The sequence below is a fragment of the Austrofundulus limnaeus genome, unplaced genomic scaffold, assembly GCF_001266775.1.
Source record: "Austrofundulus limnaeus strain Quisiro unplaced genomic scaffold, Austrofundulus_limnaeus-1.0 Scaffold253, whole genome shotgun sequence".
NCBI classification, from domain to species: domain Eukaryota; kingdom Metazoa; phylum Chordata; class Actinopteri; order Cyprinodontiformes; family Rivulidae; genus Austrofundulus; species Austrofundulus limnaeus.
In genome coordinates, this window is record NW_013952655.1 from 724,530 (window position 1) to 735,967 (window position 11,438).

General features: G+C 39.9%; 2 protein-coding genes across 2 annotated transcripts; both read left to right on the forward strand.

Moving 5' to 3' along the window:
- Positions 1-3,034: 3,034 nt before the first annotated feature.
- On the forward strand, positions 3,035-4,469 carry cxcr3.2 (chemokine (C-X-C motif) receptor 3, tandem duplicate 2). The gene is made up of 2 exons (XM_014020452.1): positions 3,035-3,137; positions 3,266-4,469. The coding sequence occupies exons 1-2, from the start codon at positions 3,105-3,107 to the stop codon at positions 4,367-4,369; spliced, it is 1,137 nt and encodes a 378-aa protein (XP_013875906.1). The 5' UTR covers positions 3,035-3,104; the 3' UTR covers positions 4,370-4,469.
- A 1,897-nt stretch (positions 4,470-6,366) lies between these two features.
- Positions 6,367-9,057, forward strand: LOC106526041 (C-X-C chemokine receptor type 3). Its single transcript, XM_014020490.1, has 3 exons — positions 6,367-6,847; positions 7,236-7,592; positions 7,836-9,057. The coding sequence occupies exons 1-3, from the start codon at positions 6,812-6,814 to the stop codon at positions 8,598-8,600; spliced, it is 1,158 nt and encodes a 385-aa protein (XP_013875944.1). The 5' UTR covers positions 6,367-6,811; the 3' UTR covers positions 8,601-9,057.
- Positions 9,058-11,438: the final 2,381 nt, after the last annotated feature.

Sequence of the window (11,438 nt, forward strand, 5' to 3'; positions counted from 1 at the left end):
AAAAAATCCAGAAAAATACAATGTATGATTTTTAAATAATTAATTTCCATTTTATTGTGTGAAATAACTATTTGAAACACCAGAAAAATGAAACTTAATATTTGGTACAGAAAACTTTGTTTGCAATTACAGAGATCAGACGTTTCCTGTAGTTCTTGACCAGGTTTGCACACACTGCAGCAGGGATTTTGGCCCACTCCTCCATTCAGATCTCCTCCAGAGCCTTCAGGTTTCGGGGCTGTCGCTGGGCCACACGGACTTTAAGCTCCCTCCAAAGATTTTCTATTGGATTCAGGTCTGGAGACTGGCTAGGCCACTCCAGGACCTTAAGATGTTTCCTATGGAGCCACTCTTTAGTGTAGCAATTTGAGTTTTTCACCAGCAGTTTCCTGGTTGGCCAAGGCGTTAATCAGTGCAGCTGCAGCTGATCTCCTGATGAGCACCTGAGGGCTTTATAAGACGACACTGGTGAACTGATCCTCGCCGGAGCAACACATGCCTTATGGTATTTGTCCTGGCTGCTCTTCTTTGGAAACCTTCCTGTTGATAATTACTGTGTTTTTATGTCCAGTGTTCCTGCCCGTGATCCTGCCGTGTCGTCTAAAGGAAGTAACATCTCCGCCCTGCTCACCTGCCTGTCTGCCTCCAACGCCTCTGGAACTCACCTGCTCACCTTTGATCAACTCAACCTGGAAACAAAAGGAAACAACTTACCTCCGTGGATCCTCACCTTCTCCTCTGTGCCGCTCCTCCMTCATAGACCTGTAAGAAATAATACAGTATACTTATCATTATTGCAAGATCTCTTCTCCCGTCAAACAAATACTCACCGGCTCACCTTCCTTTGCAGCTCCTCCCAGTCCCCCATCCTGACCTTCACTGTAAATAAAATCACTTACTTTTTGCATTTGGTCTCCCGAGTCTGTTTCGTTCCAAACCCGTTCATCTTTGACTTTTCGAAAACCTGATATTTAGTTGCCCTGGCTGTGTGTTTTGGGTYGTTATCATGCTGGAAGACCCAGCCACGACCCATCTTCAGTGCTCTTACTGAGGGAAGGAGGTTGTTGGCCAAAATCTCAGGATACATGGCCCCATCCATCCTTCCCACAATATGGTGCAGTCGTCCTGTCCCCTTTGCAGAAAAGTATCCCCAAAGAATGATGTTTCCACCGCCATGCTTCACGGTTGGGATGGTGTTCTTGGGGTTGTACTCATCATTCTTCTTCCTCCAAACATGACGAGTGGAGTTTAAACCATAAAGTTATATTTTTGTCTCATCAGACCACATGACCTTCTCCCATTCCTCCTCTGGATCATTCAGATGGTCCATCAGACGGGCTTTGACATACGTTGGCTTGAGGAAGGGCACCTTGCGTGCACTGCAGGATTTTAATCCTTGACGGCGTAGAGTGTTACTGATTGTTTTCTTTGAGACTGTGGTCCCAGCTCTATTCAGGTCATAGACCAGGTCCTGCCGTGTAGTTCTGGGCTCATTCCTCACCTTCCTCAAGATCAGCGATGCTCCACGAGGTGAGATCTTGCATGGCGCCCCAGACCGAGGGAGATTTTCCCTTATTTTGTATTTCTTCCATTTTCTAATAATTGCACCAACTGTTGTTGCCTTCTCACCAAGCTGCTTGCCTATTGTCCTGTAGCCCATCCCAGCCTTGTGCAGGTCTACAATTTTATCCCTGATGTCCTTACACAGCTCTCTGGTCTTGGGCATTGTGGAGATGCTGGAGTCTGATTGAGTGTGTGGACAGGTGTCTTTTATACAGGTAACGAGTTCAAACAGGTGCAGTTAATACAGGTAATGAGTGGAGAACAGGAGGGCTTCTTAAAGAAGAACTAACATGTCTGTGAGAGCCAAAATTCTTACTGGTTGATAGATGATCAAATAGTTATTTCACACAATAAAATGGAAATTAATTATTTAAAAATCATACATTGTATTTTTCTGGATTTTTGTTTTAGATTCCATCACTCACAGTTGAAGAGTACCTATGATAAAAATTACAGTCATCTACAAGCTTTGCAAGTGGGAAAACCTGAAAAATCAACAGTGTATCAAATACTTGTTCTCCGCTCTGTATATATTCAAAATATCTACAACAAGTAAGATATTGTCAGAACCTTTCTACAGAACCCCATATATACTATTCTTTCAACTTTATTCTGGACTTTGTGATGTGAAAACACAACATGGACAAAAGACCTGTTTCTGTGGTGCTTTTTTTTTAACTGAAGTAATGTTTATTTTTACCCCTCAGTGGTAAGATTATCTTAACCACACGAGAGAATTACTTCACATCCTGTTGATTCTTCCACTACATCTGATATTGGGTTCAGTTTGTCCTGCACCAGAAGCTCTTTTCTTCAACATCCAGTCTTCCTTGCAAGATCTCTGAGGACAAGTCTTCTCAGAAAAACACAACACTGGTAATGTTGTTTTTATGCAGTTTTTTTCCCTTCAAATAGCAACAGAAGTCAAAACCAGAAAAGGACTTTTTATGACATACTGCTTTAAAATATTTTAACATTTTATTTCACTAAAAGCAAATATATATACAAAATCTTAAACTGCTTAAGGGGGGTAAACATTACAAAACAAGTTGATCATAAAAACAAAATAGTGGAGCTGAAGATTTCTGCCAACCAAGCACTTTCATTTCTCTAGTTAAAATTTCTAGTTTGAGTCCAAGTTTTCACTTTTGGTAATGAAAATTAAAATCAGTTTAGTCGTTCCTGAGGAACTAATGATTTCTTTTTTCTGGATATGTTGGTGCAACATCTTGAAAAGAATGTGTTTTTTCATGTAAAGTGCAGCTTTTACATGGTTACAAGTTTGTAGCTGGCTGCAGACATCATAAAAATATGTCACAATGTCCTTCACGTAGTCACCGTCCATTTTTACTATAGCTTTCTGGACAGATGTCTAAAATGTGCGAAGATTCAGTTCCTGAAATTCATACTTCTTCTTTCCAGCCTTCTGTCATCCAGAGGCGTGTGAATGATGTGTAGCTGATGTGCATTCGAGCTCAGTGTGGCCTCTTCACTCTTGGGTGGTTTCAATTGTTCTGCTGGCTCCTTTGTTTTCTGCAGATATGAATTCAATCACACCAACCGAGGATTACTGGGTGAGTGGATGCTCTACTGCAATAAGTTGTTTTCTAGAGCAAGCTGAAATTGATTCTGAGTTGTTTCATATAAAAATCTGTTTTATTGCACTTTAACCCATCAGTAAATCAAGCTTTTTTTTTCTTAGACTGGTTATGATGACTATCCAGATTACAACAATTCACCTGGCACAAGTAAAGTTAGTGCACCTCCATGCAAGCAGGATGACATCTATGGTTTTGCAAAGATGTTTTCCCCAGTTGTGTACAGCCTGGTGTTCATCCTGGCTGTTGTGGGCAATGTGCTGGTACTGTGCGTGATCAGACGCTACAAAAGCTCTCAGAACGGTGGAGCCTGTGCCTTCTCCCTGACAGACACCTTCCTCCTTCACCTGGCCATTTCGGACCTCCTGCTGGCCCTCACCCTTCCCCTGTTTGCAGTGCAGTGGACTCACGAGTGGGTGTTCGGCTGGGCCGTTTGCAAAGTCTCCGGCGCCCTTTTCTCCTTGAACCGCTACAGCGGCATCCTCTTCTTGGCCTGCATCAGCTTCGACCGATACCTGGCCATCGTCCACGCTATCAGCTCAGGCTGGAAGCGCAACACCTGCCATGCCCAGATTGCGTGCGCGTCCATCTGGGTGGTGTGCCTCGGCTTGAGCGGGGTGGACTTCGCGTTCACCCAGGTCTCGAAGATCCCGATTGGGGGCAACCAAGAGATGGCCATGTGCCAGGTGTGGTTCACTGAGAATCCCGCTCAGTGGCAGGTGGCGATGCAGTCCGTCAGTGTGATTCTGGGTTTTTGTCTGCCCCTGCTGATCATGCTCTACTGCTACATTCATATCTTCAAGTCTCTGTGCAATGCCTCTCGTCGCCAAAAGCGAAAGTCTCTCCGCCTCATCATCTCCCTGGTGTCTGTGTTCGTCCTCTGCTGGGCCCCGTACAACTGCTTCCAGCTGGCGGACAGTCTGCAGAAGCTGGGGCTGGTGAAAGGGGGTTGCCAGTTCGGCCGTGTGGTGGACATGGGGATTGTGATCACTGAGAGCGTGGGGCTGTCGCACTGCGCCCTCAACCCTCTGCTGTACGGCTTCGTCGGGGTGAAGTTCAGGAGGGAACTGATCCAAATGTGTCGGGAGCTGCTGGGACAGAGAGGCCTGCTGAGAATGAAGGACCTGAGGGAGAGGAAGCTCCGAAAAATGACAGGATCGTTCAGCTCTGCAGAAAGTGAAAACACCTCGTACTCTGTCATGGTGTAACACTGGTTAGAGATCAGACAACAAATGTGGTTTTGTGTGTTTGAGAGTTGCACAACACAAAAAAATTTAATAAAACTGAAAAGAAAAAAATGTTCTCAGAAGGTATGTATTTGTCTATTTTTAAAATGTGCTTTTTTAAAAAAGTGCAGCTCATTTTATTTTATGTTTTTGCCATTTTCATTCACAATATTGTATCAGATCATAAAACCAYGTCTGACAGTTTTGTTATTACAAATCATTCCGTGAGATTGTGTTGATTTTGTGTCTATAGATCAAATCTTGAGAAATGTCTTGATTTCTTCACACTGCTAAAGCGCTTGTTCAGCAGTTTACGGGGTAAACTGTGGAATCAGCACTCTCTCTTTTTTCACTTGGAAATCCAGAGAGTTTTGTTTTCTTTTATCTAATAGATATACATTTAAAATTTCAAAGTGTAATTGTTGTAGTTCATTTGATTTGATTTTGTTTCTTATAAGACACTTTTTCTCTCATCTGTGTGTGTTTTAAATGTGTACTCTGCTGTTTAAAAGGAAGTGAACCTGACAAAAAAAATCCTTGATGTACAAAGATTTTTGCAATAAATATTTTGTAATGTAACCAAAACACTGTGTTTAGTATGCATCAGAATTTTACCATTCTTACCTACAGGTTTATTCTAGGAAGTTTTTTCCCTTTAGTGTGGATCAGTACAAAATAAATGTTCATTTTGATTATTTTAATCTTATCTAGACCTTCCTTTAAACTACATTCATCATTTAAACTATAAAGATATTTAAAATGAGGACACATTTGGCATTTCCCAAAATCAGAAACAATAACTGAGTTATATTTTAACGTCGCTCAAATTACATAGTTGTTCAGTCACACTTAGTAACCGTACAAGTGCTGCAAAACATTTCATATTATTTTTCATTTTTTATTTTATCAGTTCTTTCACATAAAATCATAGCCCTAATGTTATTTGTTTACAGAAAAAATTAATAAATAACAATGAAAAGTCCATCTTAGATCATGTTTTTGTTCATTTAATCATGTAACAAGCTAAAACATAAATGCGGAAAATGAAAATGCAATTAGCATAAAAAATATAAATAAAAACACTGAAGACATGTGAATGTAAAGCTTTTGACTTAAAAGGGATTAAGTTTTGTTTACTATGTTTGAAGGATCAATGTAAAGGCCCTGTCACATAATTTAGACAATTTACTCCAATTTGGAAAAAAAAAATAACTGGAAGCTTCTTTTAGGTGTGTACATACTGTAATTCTAACAAATGATCAAATATACAACTTTTATTAGCAATTTAGTCATACAAATGTTTCATATTAAGTTGGCATAAGTTGTCTAGTTTGATGGCCTTTATTGTAAAAGATGACAACTTACTAATGTGTGCTGGAGATAAGAAAAAATAAACAAATGAAAATGCTAACTAAGCACTTTTTAAAACCTGCATTAGTTAATGTGATTCCAATGTAGCAAAAGCTATTCTCTGGACATTATAACAGACAGTTGTTAACTATGGGCTAATGTAGCCTTAGTCTACTAAAAATCTTTCAGATTTTGTAGTGCTGTTTTGCACCTGCAGGCCATCGTAAAATTGTCTTTCAAAACAGGTGTGTGAAAAATAATTCTCCCAGCTCAGTGTGGGGTAGCGGCTCGGCTACAGTTTTACCGTGGACAAATGCAGCAGCTCCCTCTTGTGGACMGGCAGCGGTACTGCGGACAGAACATCTCACCATCCGCAAGTCAACGTGGACTTACACGGAAGCATGAATATTCTTTTCAAAACAAAACCTTTGTTCATAAAAAAACAACTGCTTGATTCAATATTTGAAGACTTTTCAATACATTTTTTATAATTTATATGAGCAAAACTTAAATTTGTTTTTCTTAATTAGCTTCCCTCTCATACTTAATTAATTATGTTTTTTGAGATTTTATTTTGAAAAACAATGCAACGGAAACAGTTGTATTTTTTCTTCATTGACAAATTTCGCAACAACAACAAGAAAAGCGCTTCGAGTTTTATTAGCTGCTCAAAACCAGCTAAATTAGATGACAGTTGAGCATCGTGTGAGTTTTTATTTTCTTTTGGTGTTATAATGTTTACAAACAGTCCGCGTGTCCGACACACAACTTCCTGCTGATGTCGAGCGCTTTTTTTTCCTTTCGTCGAACGAATATGTTATTTTAAACATCTGCTTTTTGGTGTTTGGTTTCTTTTCACCGTCTGCTTTTTAACTTTGCATGCGTGATGCAAATGTCAAACTGCGGACACTGATAGAGACTGACGAGCAGCTGTCCCCGCCATGCTGCGGCTGAACAGACTCGACAGCTCTCTGACAGAGTGACCAGAGACGACCTGTCATCACTGACCGTCCCACTGAATCTGAGCAAGTCGCAGGGTTTTTGTTTGTCCCTTCTTCACATCGAAGAAGAGAAATGGCCTCAAATTCAACAGACTCTCTAAGAAAGTTGGTAAGTGATCATATATTTGGATTTAGAAAGTCCCGCTTTAATTTTACATTCATTTTCCAAATGCTTTCTATTGTCTCGGGGYTTATTTGAATACCTGACTCAGATTWAACTATGGCAGCTCGTCCCTCTGTGAGACATAAAACACTGTGTGTGCATGACGAGTGAGATTTTAAATTTCCCTTTTTGTCCTTTCCACTCTTGCATCACTTGCTGAGTGACATGGCAGCATGTGACATGCAGCATCATGTGTGAGTCTGAGCGTGTTATCCAGCGGGGTTTCCCAAAAAAGGGGCTTTAAAACGAAAAAAAAAATCACTTTAACAGAGCAGATGGTGGACTGAAAGACTGGAGTTTGTGTTTTGAGTCTCTCATTTTGTCTTCACCGTAGCTGGACATGGAAATTGAAGGTGCTGGAGTCTTCAATGAGACCAAACTCTATGACTATGTTGATGACTACCAGGCTGAAGACTTCCCAGTGGGAGCAGAGGAGAAAACCATTCGGATGGTGTGGTTGCCTGTTCTCTACTCTGTGGTGGTGATTGTGGGTCTGTTGGCGAATGTTCTCCTCTTGGCAGTTCTGTCGCAAAGGAGGAGGCGGTGGAGCATACTGGACAGCGTTTTTCTCCAACTGGGAATTGTGGACATCCTGCTGCTGGTGACCCTGCCCGTCTGGGGCGCGCAGGCTAATCAGCATTGTGAAAAGTGCCCCGAGACGCTCTTCGCCGTATTCAGAGCTGTTTTTARTGTAAGTGTTCTTGTGGGAGACTCAGACTGAAAGTGAAAGTGTTCTGTGAAGCTTTGTTTACAAGAGAAAGTATTTGGCTGCTGATTATCTCCTGTTTATTTTAGGCTTTTCTTTAACTCTGCTTTGAGGAAGTGAGCTCCTTTTTATATAACATCCTCTGATTCTTTCAAGGTTTGTAGGAAGAGGCGAGAGAAAGAAATTTAAAGATGGCTGAAGTTTTTTTATTTGTTTTTTTTTTTCCAGGTCAACTTCTACATCGGGATCTTTCTGCTGGTTTGCATCTGTTTAATTTACTACCTGACTGCCACCCAGGGCGGGTGGTTTTCCCACCACAGGGCCAAGTTTGTGTTTTTCAGTTGCCTGTTGGCCTGGTTCGTCTCCTTGTTTCTCACCGGCCTCGACTGGAGGCTCCTGGAGCCTGACAAAGAAATACTGCAAGGGAAAGCRATTTGTGTTCACAAATACCCCGAGTCTGGAGTCGACTGGCTGCTGGGATTTCGTCTGCTCCACCTCGCAGTGGGATTTTTGCTCCCTGTAGTGGTCTTTATCGTTATAGCTTCCCAGTTCTTGCTRCAGCAGCACAGCTCCGGCACCAAGAAGAAGAAGAAGAGAACCCTTATCACCATCTCGGTTCTGATGGGGATTTTCTTGGTCTGCTGGACACCCTACAACATCGTCCTCATTGTAGACACCATCTGCTACAGATCCCAAAACTTCCTCAACAAATCTCCTATAAAACTCACAGAGTCTGTGAAAACTGCGGTCACGGTCGCCTCGGCTATAGGTTCCGTTAACGCCTGCCTCAGGCCGGTGTTGTATTTTTTTCTTTATGGAACGTTCCGGAACAGAATACTGAACCTCTTCAAATGTGACACAGCTGAGCATCATGGGTCACCGTGGGAGGTGGGTGTGGACCCCAAAGCATCACGTGAGCAGCCAGCTGCAGAGCAGAAAGAGATGTTACAGGATATTCAGCAGCAGCAGTCCGACCTGCCAGCTCAAACGTGATGAATCGACACAAATATCCTGCTGCTGCTCAGGAGTTTGAACTGAATGTTGCTCCTGCAAAAGGGGAGTTCAATGAGCCCACGCCATGGGTTTCAGGAAGTAGGGGGGCTTCTGTTCAACGATGAAACATGGTTGTATTTCTGTTAATATAGAAGGGAAGGACTCAATGTGAGTTTCACATCACAGATCTACAGTATATACTGTTTTATGTTAAACTTCTRAGCCTCTAAATCATGAATCAATACAGTTTTATTTTATTATAACACAATACCATTACAAATAAAACATTATTTTTGCTTTATGTGTTGTAATAATGAGAATTATCAGTATACAGTTTTTTTCTAACATTTATTTTTGAAAATAGTCATCTGAATATTCTAAGCTGTTTCTACCACTGTTTTTACTTTTAAATACTTAAATCATGTAAAAAATAGTTAATAAACTATCTGACATTTAATTACCCTTCTTCTGTTTCTTATCTGAAACCAGCAAAGAATGCGGGATTTCCAGGAATGTAATGAGTTTAGTTGCTCTTTGCTCACACATGTCTGCCTGCTGTGAGAATAGTTTCGCTTTTGCGACTCCTGATAGCTTGTTTTTTTTTTTTTTACTTAATTTTTGTAACTTGTTTACAAGCTGTTTCAAAGGAAAAAATATAAAAAAATGGGAGCTCAGATCATCTCGGTGAGAGTTGGACTGAGAAAGTACAAAACAAGCTGTGGGCTACAGCTGCAGTCGAGYCATAAAGAAACTTTTTGTGTGCTTCGTGGGACGGCCCAAATAGTTGGCAAACACATAAATAATAGAGAAGACAAAAAGTCTTCCTATTGAGATACAAAGCTCTTGTGCTGAATAACAAAGTGTTTTTTTTTTTTTGGCAGCACATATACTTTGTAGGTTCTGACAGCCAGGCCTCATTTTCTAATTCAAGTCCAAAATGACAATTTAAGTCATGGCTTGAAACTAAAAAAAGTAACCACTTAGTGCTCTTTATTAAAAACATACTAAACAACAATTGCATATATGGGAGAAGCATTTTGCTTCCTGTTTCTGACAGTTTTTTCAGTTAGTTGTTTTGAAATTCTCCATCTGAAAAGCTTCAAAGTGATACACAGGGGAAACCAGGGACAGTAACAACAAGGGACGGTTGCAACACGTCATTTTTTCCAAACAGAAACAAGCTAGAGTGATGACACTCACACTGTACATGCTCACTTAGATGCTCCACCTTGCAAAGAAAAAATAAGCAGATTCAAAAACTGCTCCAGGATTTATTTGAAAAAAAAAAAMAACTGTTTTTGAGGTACCAAAGTATATATATTTTTTGCCTAGCTTTATTTTTGTTATACTGTTGTCACTGTTATTGTGATCCAGCTCAAACTTATATGGTTTAAACAAGTGATGTGTTTATTTATAACTAATATAGTTAATATGTATCCAGATCAGCTTATTTAGCTAACACATGAGGTTTTATCATGGCTGACAGGAAGAGGGACAGTTGTGCAATAAATTCATGTAAAAACAGACCACATACAGATGATATTAAGATGTTGAAATTAAGTTTGGGTACTTATGACAGTTTTATAGTTTAAAACATAAAAGTGTTCAAGATGTATTCTCTGTAGTTGTTTTCAACAATGGTTTTAAAATCCCAGTTTCCTTCAATGTAAATTTTGCAGAATGTAGGCGTACAGTGACAATACGCAAAACAAAAGTTAATTGCCTCACAAATTGTTCTATTCTCCTTGTCTCAAAAAGTCAACTGTGTTTTATATCAATTAGAGTCTTTGACATCTATATATAAGGTCTATTCATCAAGACAAATTCATATTTGTCATTTGATCAAAAAGAATTAAAAATAACACTGTAATATCATTATAACTTACAGTTCTTATAAGTTTAGCAATATTATATATATAAAAATAATAAAACATTTATTTCCAGTGAAATATATTGTATTAATAATATGTTGCAACCACCCCCAAACAATGTTGCAACAGTCCCCGGCCCCAGTTGCAACATCTGACTTTTCATTTTCAAATGCAAATTATGAAGAAAGTACATGCTTTAATCATCTATAAATGGTTTTGACTATTAACAGACAGATGTAAGTTTACTGTATTGAAATTTAGTTTGTCTAAGTCAAACCATCTCTGAGTAACAGCGTCAAATGCAAAAAGTGTTGCAACTGTCCCATATCTCCCCTACTTTGTTGAAATTTTGGTGATTCATTACCTGGTTAGCAACAAGTTATTTTTGTTTACAAGTTGCGGTTTGAAACCCCATTTTTATTGGTCTAAAATAATGTCATGGGGAATTCCAGCCGTTTATATAAAAAGGTAAATGCCTAAATTTCCCAAAGATGACAAAAAAGATGAGATTATTAAAGGTATTAAAATAATTATAAAACAAAATATTATTTCTGAAGTCATACCTGTTAGAAAATGTGGATTTAAAGAAGACAAATCATGCTTTTAAATCTTTAACATTTAAATCATTCAGCATGAAGACCCCATTTGGGGCCTTGAACAAGGCCCTCAATCCCTCAGATGCTCCCTGGCTGCTGTAATTGGCAGCCTGGCACTGCTCCACATGTGATGGGTTAAATGCAGAGATTTAATTCCCCCACCAGGGGATCAATACAGTATATGACAAACATCCGAGGCGTTGGGGTCGAAGTTCAAACATGAAGGAGGGACAACAGGAAATTACCTGAGCATGCTCTTACATAGTCGCTCCCTATCCCACCTTGGATGTTTGTCCTATACTGTATTGATCCCCTGGTGGGGAACTTAAGTCTCTGCATTTAACCATCACACACGTGGAGCAGTGCCATAC

Bases quoted from the DNA above. Each gene is read 5' to 3' on its own strand.
- cxcr3.2 (XM_014020452.1), top strand. From the start codon at position 3,105: ATGAATTCAATCACACCAACCGAGGATTACTGG. The intron at 3,138-3,265 runs GTGAGTGGATGC...TTTTTTTCTTAG, and splicing joins CACCAACCGAGGATTACTGG to ACTGGTTATGATGACTATCC.